Source organism: Neofelis nebulosa, chromosome 7, assembly GCF_028018385.1.
Source record: "Neofelis nebulosa isolate mNeoNeb1 chromosome 7, mNeoNeb1.pri, whole genome shotgun sequence".
Taxonomy (NCBI): domain Eukaryota; kingdom Metazoa; phylum Chordata; class Mammalia; order Carnivora; family Felidae; genus Neofelis; species Neofelis nebulosa.
The window spans coordinates 42,563,637-42,585,169 of NC_080788.1; the positions used below are offsets into that span (position 1 = coordinate 42,563,637).

The 21,533-nt window shown below is 48.3% G+C and overlaps 1 protein-coding gene across 27 annotated transcripts in view; it reads right to left on the minus strand.

The window, feature by feature from the left end:
- TPM1 (tropomyosin 1) overlaps positions 1 to 17,791 on the minus strand; it is a 28,030-nt gene extending 10,239 nt beyond the window's left edge. For 2 of the 27 annotated variants that reach the window (XM_058737497.1, XM_058737505.1), the window contains exons 1-5: positions 17,563 to 17,781; positions 16,636 to 16,761; positions 4,290 to 4,423; positions 1,880 to 1,997; positions 501 to 571 (exon numbers count right to left, since the gene is read on the minus strand). In XM_058737497.1, the coding sequence (XP_058593480.1) occupies positions 501 to 571; positions 1,880 to 1,997; positions 4,290 to 4,423; positions 16,636 to 16,761; positions 17,563 to 17,676 (563 nt within the window). In that variant the 5' untranslated portion in view covers positions 17,677 to 17,781. Of the gene's footprint in view, positions 1 to 168; positions 245 to 500; positions 572 to 1,879; positions 1,998 to 4,289; positions 4,424 to 11,994; positions 12,216 to 16,308; positions 16,435 to 16,635; positions 16,762 to 17,562 lie in introns of those variants that run through there. The other 25 variants (XM_058737496.1, XM_058737504.1, XM_058737495.1 and 22 more) reach the window with 23 other exon arrangements.
- Between the last annotated feature and the right edge of the window lie 3,742 nt (positions 17,792 to 21,533).

The following is a 21,533-nucleotide window of genomic DNA, read 5'->3' on the forward strand; positions in this document are numbered from 1 at the left end:
AGCATTTTGAAGGAAAAACAAAGGAGTTTAAAGGACCCAAAGAAAGCACTTAAAGCAAGACAGAAGACAGCAGAGGGTGTCGTTATACCGAACGAACCAGTAGACACTGGAAGCTGAAAGGCGTCTGGGTTGCAGTTAAACCTAAAACCACACATGAGCCATCAGTACCTTATCCTCTGCAGCCATTAATGCTTTCAAGGTCTGATCCATTATTCTTAATTGTTCTTCCAGCTGTCGAACTTGGCTGTTAGTGGACACAGGAAATGCACAAGGCCATTCTCAAAATCAGTGTGCAGGTAAGGCATGCAGTGATACACGCATTCATACAGACACCCCACACAAGTCCTCCGTGTTCCGTACTCGCAGCTCATCCATGTCAGATGAGCACAGGAGGAGCTCGGAGCTGAAACAGGTCAATGTGCAGCTGCCAGAAGGTCATGCTGTTTAGTCACTGCTCTGTAGCACCCCACACACAGCAGACCGGCACGGGGCCCGCTTACCTTTCTGAGAGCTCAGCCCGCTCCTCCGCACGTTCCAGGTCACTCTCAATGATGACCAGCTTACGGGCCACCTGTAGCAGGACAAACACAACACACACACACACACACATACCATGGGGCCAGCAAGCTTTGAGTATGGGGGCAGGACACGGAGGTGGGTACTGGCTCCACCGGCCCCTAGAAGTTCTTATCGACAAATGAGATGACCCTCTTTCCCGTGGATGGGAGAGAAGCAACTCGCTACCCGGAGGGCCAGGGGAGAGCAGACCAGAGGCTTCTGCTCACAAACACTCAGAGTAGCTCGTTTGGGGGAGGCAGTCTGACTTTAAGTCTGACTCAGGTGAAGTCCATTTAATTACAGGGCAGCCAGCCCAAGTGTGGAGGAAGGGAGAGAGAGGAAATTCACCATCTTGAAAATAGCAGAACGGTGAGACAAGATGCATCCGATGCTGTGAAGGTGGGGGCTGCCAAAAACCACTGAAAATAATCCTGAGAACTCTATCAATTTAGAGCTCTGTACCTCAACCTCCTCTTTGTGGAGGAGGTTAAAAATGACAACAGGATACCAAGAGAAGCTAACTTGAGATGAGCTGGTAAGATGACTAATGGAGTCAACTCTGTATTTAGCAGAGGAAAGGACCTGAGAGCTTCAAAGGGATCCTTTGAAGCATTTCAAAAGTAGCGGGCATAGTGTAACCTGGAAGTAATAATAGTAATAACGATGGTGGTAAATAACAATAATAGAAAAAAGGAGTGTCAATGCCATTTCAAGACAGCCGTGACACATTAAGATAAAACTAAAGCAACAGTCATGTTAGCTGTTATCACAGGAAGTTGTTCTCATGGAGACATGGCCAGAAGCTGATTCACCTGTGAACCTATCCTGATAACAGGATTCTACCACCTTGAAAAGAGAGGACACATTGAAAAGGGCCTCTTGAATCTACACGGACTTTAGTGCATGGACTGTGTCCCTATGCTGCCTGAACTGGATCATGTTAGGTGAATCACACCAGGAAGAGCCGCCTGCACGGTGACAGTACGAGACGTTCTTTCCACAAGTGAGGCCCAACTCTCCTCTCTCCTGGCCAAAGGTCTTTTGTCCTCGTCTGGGGGCTGCACAGCTGGGATATCGCAGGGGAAGCTTTGGTCTTTCTCACTGCTACGGCCTGGCTTCATGATCAAGACTGGGATGCCTCAGCAGGATCAAATAAGAACTGTTTTCTGGAGACAAAGGGAATCTGCTTCTCAAAACCACCCATTTCCACCAAGGAAGCAGATCGTTTCACTGAAGAACGCAAGGCTGTAAGCACTGCTTCCTGGCCCCCACCCAGGCCAATGCAGGGGAGTCTGTGAGGCTCTGGGCCCCAAGATCTGACCTCTTCATACTTGCGGTCGGCATCTTCAGCAATGTGCTTGGCCTCTTTCAGTTGGATTTCCTGAATTTCCATTTTCTCCTCATCCTTTTGGGCTCGACTTTCAATGACTTTCATGCCTCTGAAAAGGAAGACAAGCAGAAGACCCAAGGTTTAGAGGAGACCTCCGTAAACCCACACTGCACTGCACTGGTCCGTGAGGCTTGGTGTAACTGGCAGACCAAAATAGAGCACAGGGCTGCTTTTATTTTCCAAACCATGAAGCAAGAGTTTCCAGAGCTGAAGGAAGAAAAAGACATACACTTCTCTGTTTATTGTGAACGAAACCTCACACTTTCGATACTGGTGAAGCTATCCAGGGATCTAATGTTAAATGAAAGGTACCACGTCAGGATCCTGCTTGAAACTGGGAGGCATGGAAACAGGAAAAGCCAACATGCTTTACTTGCTATATAAATAATGAGATTTCTTCCTAGTTAGAACAAAAACAAATCTGTCTTCGTGTACTTCTTCCTACAAAGAAGGTAGCTGTTCTCACCCCATCAGTCACAAACGTAAACATTAGACCGAACCATGTGACGCTGCTGACACTTGACTATGTCAGACCTACAAAAATGACAACTTCATATGGGTCAACCTAATACTTTAGATGAAAAACTGTGAGTTTTGCCTTTAAGAGAATTCTTACATAATAGAGGTGTTGACAGAGAGATTGATGCCATCGTCTGTGCTGTCTCTGGATCTCACGGTGTTAGGTTTTGGAAAATGTAAATTGTTGTGGGATGTATTACAGTTTTATGGAATAAGTAATTTTAAAATGGGATTCTTTTACCAAAATCTAAGTAGGCAGTTCGGATGATGAAGTACTACAGGATGCATCAGAAGACTAAAATTCTTGGCTTGTCTATAAATTCGCCGTGAGACTGTGGGCAGGCCACATCAACTTCTGAGCCCTCGTCTTCTCATTTGTAAAAAGAGGGGAGTGGGGTAAGTGATCTCTGAATTCCTTTTTTTCCTACAAAGTCTAACATTGCCAGATTGCCTTTTACGTTTACTGGCAAGTATATTTCAGGAAGAATCAGCCACAAAACCACTGGCATGTGTGCACGGTAAAAGATGATGAGTCATCTTAAGGAATTCCAAAACTCTTGGTTAGGGAAGAAACAATAAGCAGCAGTGAATAAGGAGCTGGAAACTTCAACTTAAATGCTTCTTTTTTTTTTTTTTTTTTTTTTTTTTTAATTTTTTTTCAACGTTTTTAATTTATTTTTGGGACAGAGAGAGACAAAGCATGAACGGGGCAGGGGCAGAGAGAGAGGGAGACACAGAATCTGAAACAGGCTCCAGGCTCCAAGCCATCAGCCCAGAGCCTGACGCGGGGCTCGAACTCACGGACCGCGAGATCGTGACCTGGCTGAAGTCGGACGCTTAACCGACTGCGCCACCCAGGCGCCCCTTAAATGCTTCTTTAATCTTCAAGGCTGAAATCACTCTTTACCCATGGTGGCAGGGTGCTCACTTCTATCGGAGTGAGTGGACAGAAACTCACTTCTATCGGAGAAGGAGAAATGGAAAGAATGATGGATTGCCTTCACGTGCCCAGGCCACAGCACCGATGCACACTCCCAGTGTTCTGAGCCACCACATTACTCTGTCATGCTTCCAAGCAGGAGAACTCTCCAGTTCAGTCTTTCTTGGAATGCTTCTATGCAATATGAATACATTAACTTGAGGAGTTGAACAACTTCTAGAATACATGGAGTTGTGCTGGGCTATATGGCCATGGTATTCCTTTACTACCACAAAACCGTATCTTGGAGTAATAATCAGGTGGAGCCAGGTTACAGGGAGTGGGTTCTGAATACACGAGTATCCGACTATATTTACATGAGCACCAGTATCTTACCAACATTACTAAGTCCAAAACAATTTACTTTTGCAGATAATATTTCTGTTTTATCTGTGCTTCCTCTTCCACCAATTTGCTGGTTACTTGACAACTGATAGTGCATGGTTCATTTATCTGGGCCCAGTCTCCTTGGCGTATTTTAAATAAAGTTTATCTTTTGGAAATGTCTAACTGCTCTGCGGTCAGCAAGAATGAAAGAACCAATAGGCATCCCTAGAATTTCTCATTTAAAGCTCCATCTCTCTCTCTGGACGATGAGCTCTGAAGGCAGGAATAGGAGCTCTTTCTTCTTTGTAACCTTGGGATTTCAAACAGTGCTTTGTACACAGGGGCTCCACTAACGTTAAAGGAACAAACCTAGTAAAGTTATACCTGGGATCAACTGAGGAGACGATCCCACCAAGGCACTGTAAAATTGTGAAGCCCCAAAGATCAGAGAAGCCCTCCTGTTCCACCCGGAGGAGAGGCCTGTGCAGAAAGGTGGGCTGGGAGAGGCACCCTCACCTCTCACTCTCATCTGCTGCCTTCTCGGCCTCCTCCAGCTTCTGCAAAGCTGTTGCCAGTCGCTCCTGGGCACGATCCAACTCTTCCTCAACCAGCTGGATGCGTCTGTTCAGAGAAGCTACATCGGCTTCAGCCTAGGCAGAGACAGTGAAAGGCATTTCAGACTGGGAGAGAAAGTGAGGGCACTGCCTACAGGAAGTGGCTGAGCCAGAAACACCGATTTCTGACAGGAAGCCTGGCCGTGTGGTGAGCTACCTCTAAGTGCATTACACGCCCTGGTCAAGTCCAGAGTTCTCGAAGACACTGCTACATTGATTTATATAGTGAACGTCCACACTCGCGTGTGTTAAGTCCACACGCACCATTCTCAGTGGAGAGAGGGACCGTTACCAAGTGCTCTCTCACTTGGTTCCTTTCTTCCACAGAACTCCACAGTGCGTCCCCCTGACTGCTAAAGGGGTGCTTCATTATGGCCATCTCACTCAAGGGGGCTCGAGCACTGGGCAGAGACAAGACCTACCGAGGCTCTGCCACATAGGACAAGAGCAGTCCAGCCGGAAACCAGACTCAGGAGTCTGCATTCTCCTTCCTCCTGGCTACTTTCTCAAAGGAGTCTTGAAAGGAACTAAAGTATTTAAAAACTCAGCCTTTCTAAAATATATGCCATACAGACACAACCGCCCCTCCCCCACTCCCGTTTCAGTAACCCCTTTAGGAGAACTCGGTCATATGCTGGAACAGGGCCAAGACAAATTTCCCAAGTGTTCTTGAGATAAGCTTACTGGCATTTCTTGCAAGGTTGTTACAAGAAAAGTTTCAAACTCCTTAGGAGAAAGCGGTACAGATACTATTTTTATTTAGTATCTGTATCTAAATTAAGATGTTACTTTTTGGGGGATGCAACGATTAGCTGCTTGCTACCATAAGCACTTTTTACTGTGAGCCTCAGAACACTTCCAAGTCTATGATGATCCGTTACATACACTTGCATTGGTGTTTGTTTCAATACTATGCCTGGAAGTCAGAGAGAAGTTACTAATCAGGTACCATTTCCTCATCTGCAGCCACTGTGAATGTGTGCTTATCATGGGGTGAGAAGGTTTTCAGGACACCACTTTAGAGTTTTCTAAAAATTACCATACATACTTAAGGCATGCCAGTTCTATCCATATTTCTGTGTGCTTTACTCAGTTGGAAGCTTCCTACATGTAAGGAATCATAGTTCTCTGCACAGAAAGAATATGGGCTCAGTAAATGTCTACTGAATAAAATAAATAATTTAAACAAAAGCAACTTTCTTAGCTCATGGACTCCTGACGTACTCAGTCTGAAAGGCACATGTAGTGAGAGGCTGTGATTATGGCCTTGAATGAAATGAATACGAGAATGTTCAGCTCTTTGCTCCTCTGGGTTTGTAAAATTTTAAATGCCAAGTTTTGTCTGGGAAAGAGAAGTTATTAGGGCATCTCCAACCATGGTGAAGGACTCTTTATAAAAAATTCAAGTACACTTTTATCTCGACAAAAATTAACTATGTAGTAGTAACAGGCTGACGGAGACAGGGAAAAGGAGAAATGGGAAATGGCTCTGAGGAGGACAATTTGCATCCATATAGGCCCAGAAAGTAAATCCTTAGGGGTGCACAGCTAGTAATGGGTTCTGCTAAGTCTGACCGGCCAATGAGTATGTTTTTTTTTTCTAGAGGAGGAGTGAGGGTAATAGGGACAATGCATTTCTTACATAAAAGGAACTGTCGTTCTAGCCCTATTTCTTAAAAATTGGAAGGAACTATACATTAAGGTCAGGTCAGCTTTGTTCACTTTTTTTGTATTTTCCATTTCTAACACAATTCTATTCCTTTTATGAATGGGGCATGGTGGTGGGGGGTTGTCAGGAAACAAGCAACTCCAAAAGCTGAAAACAAAAACGAAGAGCAAAACCAAAAATACCTTAGTAGAATGTCTAGGTCATACACTTGAAAGTATTCCTCACCTTTCGTTATTATTTTGAATATGAAGGCAGGTATCTTCGTTACAGGTGCTATCGCCAGAGAAATGTCAACATGATTTTCAAAATGTTTTCTTGTAGCCACCACACTCTAAGGTTCTGCTCTGTGTTTCACCTGGGCCCCAACCCTGAGGACTTTGTACTCATAGAAAGAACAGGGTTTATGCTCTGGGGAAAGGACCTTCTGGGTGGCAGGGCAGTCTAGGTCCCCAGCTTGTCATGTGGCCGGGGCATGGAGAGTAAGGAGACCAAGCCCCCGTGCTCATTCCTGCCTCTGCACACAAGATCTCCCTGCCTAAGCGGCCCCCGTCAATCCATAGCTTCCTTCTTATTGCCCCTCACTCTAACCACTCCTTCCTTTAGCTCTGGACCCTGAAACGTAAATGTCACTATTTCCCAGGAGCGTGTCGTAGAACCTTCGACTTCTTGGCACTATATAGGGCCTCATACAGGGCCCCCAAGCAACAACTGGGAACAGAGGTCCATTCTAGGAGCCAGGACCGTGCACACAGCAGACCTGTGGCTGGTTCACAAAATGGGGTCTCATCTGTTTATCTGGAAGAGTCTCTAGGCATCATCCAGCAGTTCCCACAACTGGCTGAGTGTCAGAATCCCCTAGAAGATGCGTATTAATAATGCAAACTTCCAGGCCCCATCCCCAGAAATTCTGATTCAGGAGGTCAGAGGGGAGGGCAGACATCTGCAACATAAATACGCAACCTGTTCCATCCCTCCACTTTCCCGGCCCCACCATCCAAAGAAGCTGGCAAATCCTGTGGGAACCATTCTTCCAGCTCTCCTTTCAAAAGAAAGGAGAGAGGGAGCTTTGACCCACAGTGCTGACCCTGCTCAGGCCATACAGACATTAGTGGGAGACAAGACTAAAACCCCAGTTGCCTGGGTCCTCGTGTGTGGGCTCGGCCACTTCTCATGGCCTCCAGGGATCTCACAGCAGCCCTGGAATTGGTGGTTCTTACCTCTTACCTTCTCTCTTCCTATGTTAGAGTGGCAAGTCCCCTATAGCCTCTCTCAACGCAACTCCCCATGTGACAGAGAGGCTTTGATGACAGGCCTAGGAGAACAGTTACTGCACTGCATAGCATCCACTAAACAAGCCCTCTCCGTCCCTTCAGAGATAAGGTATGGTATTCCACTGAAAACTTCACCAAGTAGCACTCGTGGGTGACACCTCACAGGTAGACACAGAGCATCTGCCCTCAAGCTGGGAAGCCAACACCCGCTGCCCCTGAGCTTTCACAGCAGCACGGGCAAAGGTGCTTGTAGGCTACAGCTGGGACCTGGGAGCAGTGTCTGGGGTATGTCTATCTGCACGTAAGCTTTCCCTGGGAAAAACCTGTACTCTCACTGGCTTCTCAGGCCGTTCCACACTGGGATGGTTGCAATTTTGTTTCGGTCCCTGCAACTCAAGTTTAAGTCCATAAATTAATTAAGGAAACTTCTTACTCTTATTTTTACTTGTGTGCGTGTGTGTGTGTGTGTGTGTGTGTATGAGAGAGACAGAGAGAGACTGAGAGAGACAGAGAGAGAGAGAGAGAGAGAGAATATGAATGACTGAATGAATATATGTGTGTGCTTTGGATTATGCTCTGTTCAAAAGGCTTCTAGCTCTTACCTTCACTAGCCTTTTATTTCTGGTATGTGTTTTCTAAGTTCTGAAGTTTATTTAGGTATTCTCTAAGGCTCCTTCATCACAGAACCTGGGTAGTCTACCTAAGATTTAACCTTCGGTTACCTCTGCCAGTACAAGTCCCCAGCCACATGAGCATCTGTTATTTAAAAAGCACATACAAACAACAAGGAGTGTGGGAAGGGTCAAGACTCCAGATGCAAATCATTTCCAGGCATGGAAATCACCCTTGGTGCGCTGGGTTGGCTTCTTCTAAAAATGTGTTAACTGCTGGTGGAGTCTTTCAGTTTGGGATGCTAGTTTCTTTTACTTCAAAAGTGCTATTGTGTCCCACCATGTAATGAGCTACTCAGAAAAGAGACTGCTATATTAGTAAAGGCTACCAATTATCTTCCTGCAGATCTGTTGTTAAACAGCCAGCAGGCACTTTGCAGTTGTGCCTGGCCTGTCCTGCACCAACCCAAAGGTACCAGCTACCTACATGGAAAACAAGGGTGGGCACACCGCTCCCCCAACCTCAACAAGGTACTATACAGAATCAAGGGTAGCAGGGCCACTTCAACACAGCAAACTATTACTCCAAATCAGATTTGACAGCAAACTTTTATGATGCCTACATTTTCATGAAATCCAGATGTTTTGGCCAATATAACTATATATATATATATACACAGCAATGGTTTTTACTTTAAAAAAGTATTCTAGTTAAAACAGTCAAGAAAATAGTAACTAGGAGAGTAACATTATATCCTAAAAAATGATCCTCTGGAATATGTTTTCAAAGTCCTGCCTGAACCAGAGGGGAACATGGGATGACCAAAGATCAGGCATTTTTATTTCATGCAAACTGTAGTTATACGGCGAAGGTTTCACCCAACTTGCTGTGTAAGACCAAGTGACTACAGCCAAGTTAAACTTCTGCCCTTATATGGTAAGGAAAGGGGAAAAAACCACTGATGACATTAAGGGGCACTCCCATGGATAATAGATAAACACAACCTCCTCTATCTGTGCCAAGGCCTATAATTTATGAGGCATATTTGTATAATGAGGGAGAACGGACATGAACAGGGCATTGTAGTGCCCTTGCCTTGCCTACATATGAAGACAGAAATCATGAGTGTATATTCCAGTTATTGCCAGCCTGGGGTTGCCAGTGTGAACACAAAGCGCACTCTTTTGAGTTTCCTGGTCTCAGAGCTATTTACCAACTTGAAAGTGGGAGAGGGCAGGGGATTTCTGTTAATTGGTTATTTCCCATGATTTAATAAAATTACTAGTTGAGAACCTATAGGATACAACTTTAAGTCTCGTTGTTTGCTGGATACCACCCAGAAAGGAGGAAAGACTGGCTCCTTCTTGCTACTCTTTCCTTTGATAATAAGAAAAAACACACAAAACCCTAGTGTGTCACAAGACCTAGAGTCAATCATTATATCAAGCAAAGTATCCTCATTCCAACATTTTGAAGGGCCCACACACCCTGGAAAAACAAACCAGTAGGAAATAAGGGATAACCAAGTTTTCCAAGGTAGTACTAGCCTAAGAGGGCCAATTAACTACAGTACATCTGAACTTTTCAGAATCAGAATTTAGGGACAACTCTCCAGTCAAGTATTTCTTGCAGCGGCTCATGATTTTGTCACTAAACCTGTATCCTTGTGGCTAAGAGAAACTGACTGCTAGCTTAACTCACAGCTATGTCTGACAACTACCAAGAGACCACCTTAAATTAACTCCCTCTAAATTACAGTCGCAGAAGTTAGGAACAACTCTCAATCTGCAATGGTCTCTTCTGACTCAGTCCTCAAACTGCTATCTTAAAAGGTTCTGGGGTGCCTGGGTGGCTCAGTCAATTAGGCACCCGACTCTTAACTTCAGCTCAGGTCATGATCTCATGGTTGTGAGATCGAGTTCTTGTGTCACCAGACTCTGCCCCGGGCGTGGAGTCTGCTTAAGATTCTTTCTTTCTTTCTTTCTCTTTCTCTCCCTCCCTCCCTCTAAAAAAAAAAAAAAAAAAAAAAAAAAAAAAAAAATTCTGTGTCCAATCAACCTGGATAGAGTGTTTTCAAAATTACTTCTAAAAAATTCAAACTATTTAAACCACTTTAAACACAAAGCTTTGAAAAGAATGAAAGCATCATCTTTAGCCAGCAGGCCCAGGAAGACTACCGTTAGAAAAATGATGTACAAAAGACATGTATAAAAGTAACACTATGCCCTTCATAAAATTAATCTTCTGTGTCTAACATCAAACACTAGGACAGGAGTCTAGTCTATAGAAGGCTCTCCTGCAGAGGACTACATGTTCCCTTTCTGAGGAGGGTAAGGGGAGCTCTATCTACTCACTTCCACCACTAATGCCACCTCAACCAAACATTTCCTCCAGTCTGCCCACATCCTCTCTCCATCAAGTTCCCAAAAGGAAAAAAAAAAAAAAAATCGGTTAAAAGCATTTATATGCAATGCTTTGACATGTAGTGAAAAGAGTAGGCCATTTTCAAGACCCTTTGAATAGGTGGTGAACTGAAGGCAAAGGAGCAAAGAACAAAGCCAAGTACTGTGCAGTTTTAATACCAGCTGACATTTAGCACTTACTCTGTTGTGTCAAACACTGCTGTAATTTCTTTACACATACTAACTCCTTTTGCCACCTCAACAGGTAGGTATTATTATTATCATCCACATTTTAGAGTTAGGGATCTGAAAGAATGAGAAGTCATTCTGCCCAGCATCTCACAGGGACTAAGTAGCAGAAGCCAGAATTCAGATCCTGGCAGTCTGGGTCCAGAGTTCTCATTCTTATCCATCATGTTCTATTAGTTCTAATGGTTCAAGGACAGCTGTTAGCCAGGCAGAGAGAGAACTGGAATCATTTTATTGCCCTGTCAAATTCACACACATCAATGGGATCTTTGCTGACTTGTTCTCAAGAAAACTGTCTTTCTTATTAATTTCCTGATTCCTGTCTGTATTTTCCGCCAAATTTCCTCTAGTTAGGCCTTCCTCCTAGGAGGACCCATTTGTTTCTATGTATTTTATGCAAAACAGGTATTGAAGTTTCTGCAGCCAGCCATATTGCCATTACAAACGCCTAACCGGTAGGATTTACTCAACTCAGAAGAATGGGTCCGTATTAAGCACAGCTGGACACCATATTATGCTTGTCATAAAATTCCCAAGGTGTTTGAGTATCCTGATTTAAAACACACACTCGAAAATCAACAAATAGCAAATGCCTGAGCTACCTCTGAAATCCTGTTCCTGTATGTTGGATACATTTGCCTTAGGAGAAAGGAAGGAAGCCAGGTATTACATTCAACATGGGGGAGGGGGAAGCCGGCAAGAGAATACACCCAATAATCGTTGACATGTAGCCAACTCTTCTCAATACTCGGTAACAAAGGAATATCTGTATATGACCACTAGGGAGGAGAGATGGTTAATACAAAGGGAAAGGTAAGCGGGCCTCATACTATGCATGTCATACATACATGTATGTCAGAGCCCGGCGCTGTCAATGTCTCAACCACCACAAAGAAAACCAATGGTCAACGGGGATGGTGGAGTTTAGCATCCCCCGGCCCTAAAGTCTGGCAGTGCCCCAGACTTTCCCTGTCAGCGCCCCTTTCCAAAGGAACGGATTTCCAAAAGGATTTCCCTCTTCCCTCCCCACCCTTCGAGTAAATAATGCCAGCAGCGCAAAGTGCACATCCCGAGGGACCCGAGACACCCGGGCCGAACGCAAATAACCCCAAAATAGAGCCCTTTCTGGGAAAGCGCTGCTTCCAGAACCTTCTCAACACCACTCCTGCTTCCCCTCGGGGCTTTTACTTTAAACCAGCGAAGATGGAAAGGAAGGGCTGAAAGGAACAGGCAGGGCCCCTCCCTAGAGTCCGACGCCAGCTGCCCCAGGTGCGCCAGGTGCGCCCCTGGAGGCGTGGGGGCAGGGGTAGGTGGGCTCTGGAGGGCCCTGCACAGCTCTGTGGGCCCAACTGGGGCGGAGGCGCCTCTGGGTGGGGGTAGGTGGGCAATGGGTGGGTCCCTTACGGTCTCCCTCAGCTTCCTCTCGTAGTCCAGCTCGCGCTGCAGGGTGCCCGCGCGCTCCTCCGCGGCGTCCGCCTGCTCCTGCAGGCTTCGGATTTTCCTCCGCACCGCCTCCAGCGAGCTGCTCCCGGCCATCGCGCGGGGCGGCGGCGGGCTGGCCGGCGGACTGCGGTGGGAGAGACCGGCTGCTGCGCTCCGGCCGCCGCTGCCGAAGCCGCACTCCTGAGCGCCCGGCCGCCCCGCCCAGGCCGCGCCGCGCAACGGCGGCGCCCCCAGCGGCCCAGGACCAGCCCGGAAGTGGCGGTCTCCCGGGCGGCGCAGGCGAACCGCAGGCGGGTGCGCGAGCGCCGGGGGCGGGCACAGAGGGCGGGGCGCGCGCCACGGACCCCGGGAATATGCAACCCGCGTGAGACACTGCGCATGCTCGCGGCACCGGGGCTGTCGGAGGTGGTGGACTCGCTTTGGGACACCTGGAGAGCTGGGCCCGGCCGGGAGGGAGGCCAGCGCGCCAGGGATTTTACTGCGATTCCTAGCGCCCCTCCTTGGCTCCGTGGTGACCCCGGGTAACGGACCTGGTTGCTAAGGGCGGTGGTGCCGCCTACTGGCGGCGGGAGTTCGCACTCGGGAGTTCAGAATTCCCAAGCCCAAGAGAGAAGCTGAGTGGAGGAGTTTGGGGCCTGAGTGTGTCCCCAGGACCTTTCTTCGTTATAAAGAACTACGGCACACAAGATCCTAATCACAACAACCTTCCTCTTTCACTAAACTCACGAAGTGAAAACCACTAACATATTGCATTAACCTTGATTAAACCTAACATATTGATTAAACCTTTCTAAATGCAGCGTTCCTAGGTAGGTTAGAATCCGGCTCCTAGAATCTCTCCTGGCTGTTGACTTTGGCCAAGTAACTTGACTCTTCTGGGCTTCATCTATAAAAGTGGAATTAATAGCAGTACTTCCCTCATGGGGCTGTGGTGAGATCTATGAAATAAAACAAAGTGCCTAGCACAATACATTGTACATAGTTAACTCAAATGATAGCTTTAGTGAATAAATATGCAGGCACTGCCTTAAGAGTCAGGTGGGGCCCCATCATGGGCTGTGTTCTCAGGGCCACGAACCTCTTTGGGGCTCACTTCCCTTTCCATAAAAACAATCATCTCACGGGTCCCTTATAACTTACAAGCTTCTCTGGTTTTAGATCAGCCTCAGAGATCTTCTGGAATCTGACCAATTCTGGGCTGGACTGAGATGCCTTTAAAAGGCACAGCCATGAAGGCTACAGAACACTATGAGAGCCTTTGGCTACAGCTGGATGAAAACCCAAACTCTGGGAACCGTCCTCTGCCAATTCTCCCATTTGGGCTGCGTTTTTAAATGCCTTCCAAATCTCATGGCTTTCTTCCTCACCTTTTTCACAGGAGGCCCTTCAAGTCAATTCCTGATGTATTTAAGTGTGGGAATAATGAAGAACAAAAACATACTTGACAACCCCGTCCTCCTTCTCCAAAGCCCTGACAAGGAACCTCCTTTGCTTTCCTGATTCATTTTCTATGGATTTTGTCACAGTCTCCGCTGAGACTCTCACAAACCTCAGCATGTGCCCTCACGCCCTGTAGGTGGAGCCTCTCGCTTTGTTTCCACACAGTTCATCGGGTCAGGCGGGAGGTTACAACTCCTCCCCCAGAGGAGTCCCGACAGTGGGCCTCCAACTTTGAAGGTGGAGGAAGGGGGCGCCAGGGAAACTACTGGACACTTGCAAGTGCTCTAAAGCAGCCAACTAATGACTTAATGTCCTGCTTTTCAAATACCTGGGAAAGACAGTTTTAGGTGAGTTCATTTTAATGCTGATGTCATTTATACAAGAGTTTAGGACAGTTCTCAACCTTGGGTGCACATTTAAAAAATACTAATGCGTGAGTTCCACTCTCAGAGATTCTGATTTAATTGGCCTGGGGTGCAGTCTGGATTTGGGCTTTTAAAACCTCCCTAGGAGATTCTGTTTACATAAGGTTGAGAATCACTGATTTAGGAAGCAAAGATCTGCAAGGAATAAAGACTCACATACTGCAAATATCAGATACATCACAATATTGGGGAAGGGGTTGGGGGCCAGAGAAAAAATGGAGCCTTTGATCCCATTCAGCCTCATTTAGATGGAACACCAAAAGTTTCAAAAGAAAACCATCAGGATGCTTGCTACCTTGTGAATTACAATCTTTTAAGCTAGGAAGACCCTTCTTTTGGAATAAAATTTGTAAAGTATTGGTAAATATGTAGAAAAAGGTTTTAAGTAGTAGGAAAATGTAAAAATGTTTTTAAATTGGTGAGTAATGACAGTGAAATGTCCTAACTCCAAATGTAATATGATTCTACCTCAGGAAGCTGACCTCCTATCTCCCGCTTTCTTTAGTGATATCGGTCTCTTCCTCCTTAACTCTTGATTATTTTTGTTAGGAAATCACTTTAAATGTACCATTTCTTTGCAAATGTTCTTCTTCAACATCCCTACACATTCCAAACAACCTACAATATCTTAAAAGTTCAATGATCAATCTACTATAAAAAAAAAAAAAGTACCATATTAGCCAGTTTTCCAGTAGGAAACCAAAACACAGTTTCAAAAAGCTCCCTCCCTTGCTAACCCCGCCTCCACCAAGGTGGCTTTAAATATCCTCATCCACTTCTGCCCCACTTCATTCCAAAGCTCCCTTAAACAAAACTTTTCAATAAAGACATGATAGCACTACATAGTTACAACAATTATGATCTTTTTTTTTCCCCTTTAAGAATTGTAGTTGCTTTTTTCTCCTTCAGTCTTACTAGGCTATTTTCAAATTCTCTGCATTCTTTTCCTTATAAGGAATATCTCTCCTTGATCTATCAGCGGCTCTTTTGAAAAAGCTAAATAAACGTCCTGCTGGAGAATTTGGGGGAGACAGACATCCTCCATTTAGCCTTACACGAAGCAGACATATGATCTACATTATACAAAGCAGACACAGAGTTATATGTGTTTTTTGGCTCTTTTTCTAAAGCCAGGTAGTTTGTAGCTTTAATGTTTTAGCTAAGTCAGTGCTTCTGTGAACCCCGTTTCCAGTAATCTTGATGTTCATTGAAAAAAGAATTTTTTTTTTTTGGTCGATTCTAAATGTCCTATGTCTGGATTTCCCATTTGCAAAGCATGCTTGGAGATTACATTTTAAGCCTTTCACGCCACAAAAAGCCATTACTGGTTTCAAGGCCCAAGACCCTCCAGCAATTTGCATTTTACTCTCATACAAAAAATTCTGCCATTGTGCTTGGTAGTTCAACTTCTGGGCACAGCTTTCCCCGGTGCTCATACATTCTTGGAATTGTTACTAACTTCCCAAGGAATTCTTTCCTAATTGGGCCTCTAGCCTTAATGAGCTTCTACAATGGAATCCAACAGTGTGAAAAGAAGTCGTTCCTTTGGAAATCTAATGCTTGGCTTGACTTATGGAGCAGAAGAGACAAGCTCTTCAGCTAAAAAGATTCCAAAGGGCAATGGACAAAGTGCTGGTAGAGTTTTTGCAGTGTGTGCATCACCCCTGAAACTATGTGGTGGTTGTCAGAAGGCTGACAGGTGGGGGTGGGGCAAGCAGGAGGGGCAGGGGGCAGTTAGCTCACTATACCATATAAAGCACTGAGCTATATATAACTCCCAGGGTACTTTCAGGATCTAGTGCTGTCAGACTGCAGACCCAAGCAAGTATCATCTTCCCAGGCAGATCTTAAGGGCTGGATTAAGGCTTCCCTAGTGAGCAAGGAGGCCTCAAGTGTCTCTGCACCCCAACATCAAGCTCAGCCTTCTAAGTAAAAGTAGCACCATGTCATTCCTTCAATTTAGAGACCAGGCCCTCTGTACCCTGACTAGACTCACCATTGAAAACCAGGCATTCCCACCCACCAGAGGCTGCAAAGGAAAGAAAGTAAACTAGGCATTCTGTTTGCACAAACCTTGGTGATGACACCGCAGAGGTTTTCTGCCACCAGGGAGGCAAGGTTCACCTCCAGCATCCAATTTCAGCCACTCCACTCCCAGCTTCTCACCCACCCACCTCCATCCCCAGGAGTGGGGGAAAGAAGGAGAAAAAGAGAGAGGAGTGGATGAAGTATAAATGAACGTGTGCAATAGAAGTCTGAGGCAGCATCCAGTGCTCTGGGCCATGTCAGGGCTGTGTGCGGGTGTCCAGCAGGAAGAGGTGACCCTCCTCCATTGCCCCTTGGCCATTGTGGTGACCTCAGAGTGGCCACTGGGCAGGAGTTGAGGGAGATACTGTGTGCGTGCACTTACGTCAGTGGCCTTTTTCTCCGCCAGCTCCAACTTCTCCTGGGCATCTTTGAGAGCCTCGGAGTATTTGTCCAGTTCATCTTCGGTGCCCTTGAGTTTCTTTTGCAGCGACACCAGCTCATCTTCCAGCTGGGAGTTGGCCGTGAGGGACGGGGAGGGGTGGGGGTGGGGTGCAGCAGGCAGCGTGATCCCGCGGGGGAGGGGTGTGGGTGCACAGAACCAGAAGGACAGGGACAGCAGAGAGAGAGAGGGAAAGACAGGGAGGGAGAGAGAAAGAGAGAGACAGAGTTAGCCATTCGTGCGCCGTGCTGCGCCGCGCGCCCCGGGTACCTTGGCGGCGGCCTCATCCGCGGCCAGGAGGCTGTCCTCCGCCTTGTGCAGCTCCTCCAGCACCCGGTCCCGCTCGTCCTCCGACGCCCGCAGCAGCTTCTCCTTCGCCGCGATGTCGTCCTCCAGCTGGGGGGCAGCGGCGGGCGGGCGCGGGCGGCCGGCACGGACCGGGTGTTAGACACACACAACACACGAGCGCCTGGTTGGCTGCGGCCCCTCGGCTTGGGGCGCTGCCGACTCGGGGTTCAAGGGTCTCTAAGTAACCTCTTCTCTCCTGAATATGGAACCGCACTGTGGCCCACCCTGCACCCCCACCTCCCGCGGGACGAGAATCCTGCCAAGGCCCCAGCGCGCTCAAGTCCACCACTGCGGGTGCAGAAAAACGCCCCAGTCTCCCTGGCTTTCGGGCCGTACTCTCCATTCTGTTCCATCTTTGTTCTTAGGAAAAAACTTCATGACTCGACCCCCCCCCCCCCCCGCTCCCACCTCCACCTCCCTGCCCCTTCCCCCTGCTCAGGCTCTCTACCCCAGTTGAAGGTTTTATTCTTTCCAGTCAAAAGTCCAGAAGAACTTCTAACACTTTCTGGACTCGATTCACCCTAACCTGCTCGCCCCCCCACTCCGGTCCAACACTGATCTCCGATCCTGAGAGTCAAGTGTCTCTAGGAGTCGAGAAGACCTCGCGGGCTCTGGGAAGCCGAGGAGGGAAATAAACGTCCCCGGACGAGACCAAAAAGTTAGCGTAAGCCAGAGTCTTGCTCTTCCCCTCCCCCTTCTCAGCTGCGCGTCCCCGGCCTCCCAGGAGTGGCGGGGTGGGGAGTGGCTCCCCTTGTCCTCGGGGTGACCGGCCGGGAAGGGGTGCCAGGCGCTCAGGGCCCGGGGGCACCGTGAAGGGCGGGGGGAGCGCAGGGCCGGGGAGGCGCAGACCTGCTTGCTCCTGTCCTCCGCCGCCTTCTTATCGGCCTCCGCCTGCTCGGCTCGATCCAAGGCGTTCTCCTTGTCGAGCTTCAGCATCTGCATCTTCTTCTTGATGGCGTCCATGGTGGCGGCGGCGAGGGGCCCTGGGGCTGCGGCGGGAGCGGAGAGGCGAGTGCGCGGTGGGGCGGCCGAGCCGAAGTGCGAGCGCGGAGCCGCCTGCTGCTCCCAGATATGTACTTTCCCAAGGGGGCGACCGCATTCCTCGAGACAGCCAATACTTTTTTGGAAAAGCTTTTTTCTCCTGCCCCCTTTCCCCCTCTCCTCCCTCCGCCCCCTGCCCCCGCCCCGCTCCTTCCCGCGGGGGCCGCGCGCCCATTCGCTGCCGCCTGCCGGCCTCCCAGTTGACGGTGGATATGACTATATATGGGGACCGGAGCCGCCAAGGCGGCGGCCGGGCGAGGCCGCCCTGTTCCCAAACCTGCGCGCCAGGGAGAGGGCGTCCAGGCCTCGCTGGGGCCGAGCCGGGCCGGGGCCCTGACCTGTGCCCTGTGCCCTCCGCGCCCCCTCCTCCCGGAGCCCGTGCCCTGCCGTCGGGGTCCCGAGCCGGGCCCGCCAGAGCCCCAGGAGGCCGGGGGAGCGTGGGTCAGGTAGTGGGCGCGTGTGGCCCCGGGGAGACGCCAGACCCCGGCGCTCTCAGCATCCCGCCCCGGGGGCCCCCGGAGCAGCGGCCGCGCGGGGCCCGGCCTGCGAGTTCCCCGCACCCGCGCCGGCCCCGTGCTTCCCTGGCGGCTCTCAGCTCGCCAGGTGTTATCTGGACGCTCCCTTTCTCGGAAACTCAACTGGTGCACAGAAAAGGAGAGTGGAGACGAAGGCCCGGGGGCCGCTCCCGAGACTTGCCTGCTGGTGCGGGTCAGGGTGTCTGCGAATCTGTCTTCTGTGTGTCCTTCTTCCCAGGGGAGGGGCAGTCAAAGACTTCAGGGACACAGGACTCAGTTGGCTTAGTTGTGCGTGCGCCTGTGTGCGGTGCTATGGCCAAGGGTAGGAAGGCGTGAGTCGGTGTGTAGGTGGGTGGTTGGGAGTTTAAGCGGAAAGAACGTTGAGTTCAGACTCGGGCACCTTGGTCTTGGTTCTCCATCACCAGCAGCTGTGTGACCTTGACAAGTAGCTTCAGTGCTGCAGTTTCCTCATCTTTTCATATCCAGGGTGGGGGAGATGATCCCTGAGATGCCTCCAGATCTAGCTTTTTGTCATTCTTCTTGCACTGATTTTAGGGTGTCAGCCTCTTTCCATGTTTAGGTGCTCAGACACCAGGTTGCCGACACGTGGGCTGAGTGTCATAGCGAAGTCCTTGTACCCACAGCCATATCCCTGAGGAGGGACCAGATCCAGCTCTGTAGAGTGATCTCTGCTTTGAGGCAGGAGGATTTCCTCTCCATCTCCTACACCTCCCAGCTCCCAAGGGGGAAAAGCCTGTTCTTTTCAGAGCTTTGGTGGGAGAGGAGGAAAGGGGGCTGCCCCAGGGCCCTGTCTGAGACTGGCTGTGATGGAGTTGGTGAGGGTCTTGTTAACAGTCCCCACGGAGCAATTCACAACCTGTACTACATGGATACCGAATATTCCCCAGACGGTGCCTGAGCAGATTAGGCAGGCCAAACAACTTGTAAGTCCTTCAGAGAATGATCAAGTTCCTCTCCAGGATTTTATCAGGTTTCTTCCACTAGCCCAACTGCCCAGGCAGGAAAAAATACCCTGACCTAATGGTCAGAATGTTAGACCTGTGTACATAGGAGCTGCGTGGCACAAAAATGCACCAGAACCCTTAAATCACCATGTGTCAACGCAGCCACTGGAGCACAGAAAAGTTCAAGGCCTCTGGGCAATATACAGATGCATGGACCATAAGGAGCTGACTCCCTACCTTGGAGCTCCGCATAGGGGGCAAGAGTCTAGGGAGTCAGACTCTAGGATCCAAACCCGGCCTGGCTACCTTCTTGCAATGTGGTCTTAGCTAGGTTACAATCTCTTTAAGCCTCAGTTTTCTCTTCTGGAAAGTAGGTATAAAAGTCTTCCTAGGGTTGTTCCAAGGGTGAAAATGAGATAAAGAGTGAAAAGCATTTTTTTTTTTTTTCTAGCACATAGCAAAGAGCTCAGTAGATAGTGGCTGCTTGGGTGGCAAAGGGCAAATCATTTCTCCTCTCTTGGCCTCAATGTTCTCATCTGTGAAACTAGGCAACTGAACTAGAGAAACTCCTGGAGAGATCATATATTACTAACTTTTCTCCACTGTGCCTAATATAGCAGAGGAACTTGTTAAAGTTTCCTTAAATGTCCAGTGCTACAGACCGTTCATTAAACACGCCATTGGTGAGGAACTGCTACATACTAGGCAGGCACTAAGCTCTGGGATTCCAAAGTGAATCCGGCCTGTCCGTGTCCTCCGGGTGTGCAGCATGAGCAGAGGTTTTAGAATTCAGAGGAGGAAGACCTAGAAGTGACCGGGTCATGGCAGACAGAAAACACACTTTTCTGGAAAGTGGTGATTTTAAAACTGATTTTAGAGGAAGGGTAGCAGTCAGAGAGGAGGGTATTGGAGGAGCCAAGGGAAGAAAAAGGAATGTTTGATGGTGGTTGGATAGTAGGCTTATTTGGGGGTGAACACGAGACTGGGACATGAGACTGGAAAGATAGATGGGGGAATATGGGACTTGAATTTCAGGTTCACACGTTCAGGTCTTCTCATGTGGGTTGAAGTCACCCAGTTCTGTTACCCTCTCTGCTCCTCCCACCTAGGTCCATATTCAGAGGAGGAAGATTGTGGTGTCCAAGGGTGGAAACAGAGCTGCATAGAGCCAATTTTTTAAATCCTTTAGTGTGCCACCATTGATCTTACACTGATGGGTTAACGTAGCAGGTCCCTGGTTTCCCTCATTTCCATCTCACCACTGTTGAGAATTTGCCCCATAAATAGCCTCATGGCCAGACCCCACCTAGCTTGATGGACCGCACCGTCTATGACCTGCCACCAAGGGCTAGGACAAGCAAACATCATGACTTAACTCAAACAACAATTTCTTCCACACTGGACAGATCTTCCGGTGGCTGGAGAGGATTAAGAGGCATGGGCTGGACAGCCATGTGCTATAGTGCATATGCCTGTCCCCAGATGATTGGCCATAACTTAAGGACAGATCCATGGGCTAACCAGGGACATAGGTTGCAGCCTGTCAGGCCAAGACGGATTGGGCCACTCAGCTTTTCTCTCACTGCAGTTTGAATGAAGGAACATGGAAAATATGAATCATTAGCTGTGGCTGCTGAAACAAAAGGGGTTTGCAGTCTTGGGCTGAAGACGCCTTGTATGAGGGTGATTAAGGGTATTTATACATATTTTGGCTTTCTCTCCAATCAGGGCCTTGGTAGGATTGCACATCCCCACTCAATTAAGTTAGTTGTGGTCATTGACTTGCTTTGGCCAAGGAAATGTGAGTGGAAGTGACGTATGGTGGACACTTTAAGAGCACATGCCTCCTCATGTTCCCTTTTCAAGATTATTGCTGCTCTGTCATTCTAGGTTCCCAAGTGGCTGTGATAAGAGGAGCTCCCCCCTCTCCCAACTAACCCTTGGTGAGCAAGTGCTCGAGTGAGACATAAACCTTTGCTATTTTAGGTCACTGAGATGGGGGCTGTTTTTACTGAAGCATAACTAGCTTCTCTTGACTAATATACTACAATAGGTCATGCATCATCTAAATTTTGAGGAAGCAGAGAAGTCTGGTTATGGAGAAGGAATGGAGTAGACATATCAAGATAAACAGAAGCACCATTGAGAGAGAGAGAGACTGGGAGAATATGATCATATTTCAGTTCTGAGTGTCCTTATAATAACTCCCTTTCTTTCCTGGGGTAACATGAGAGAGTCTGTGTTCTTTGAAAGTGAAAAGCTGACCAAATCATGGCGTTGTAGAAGCCTGCACAACACC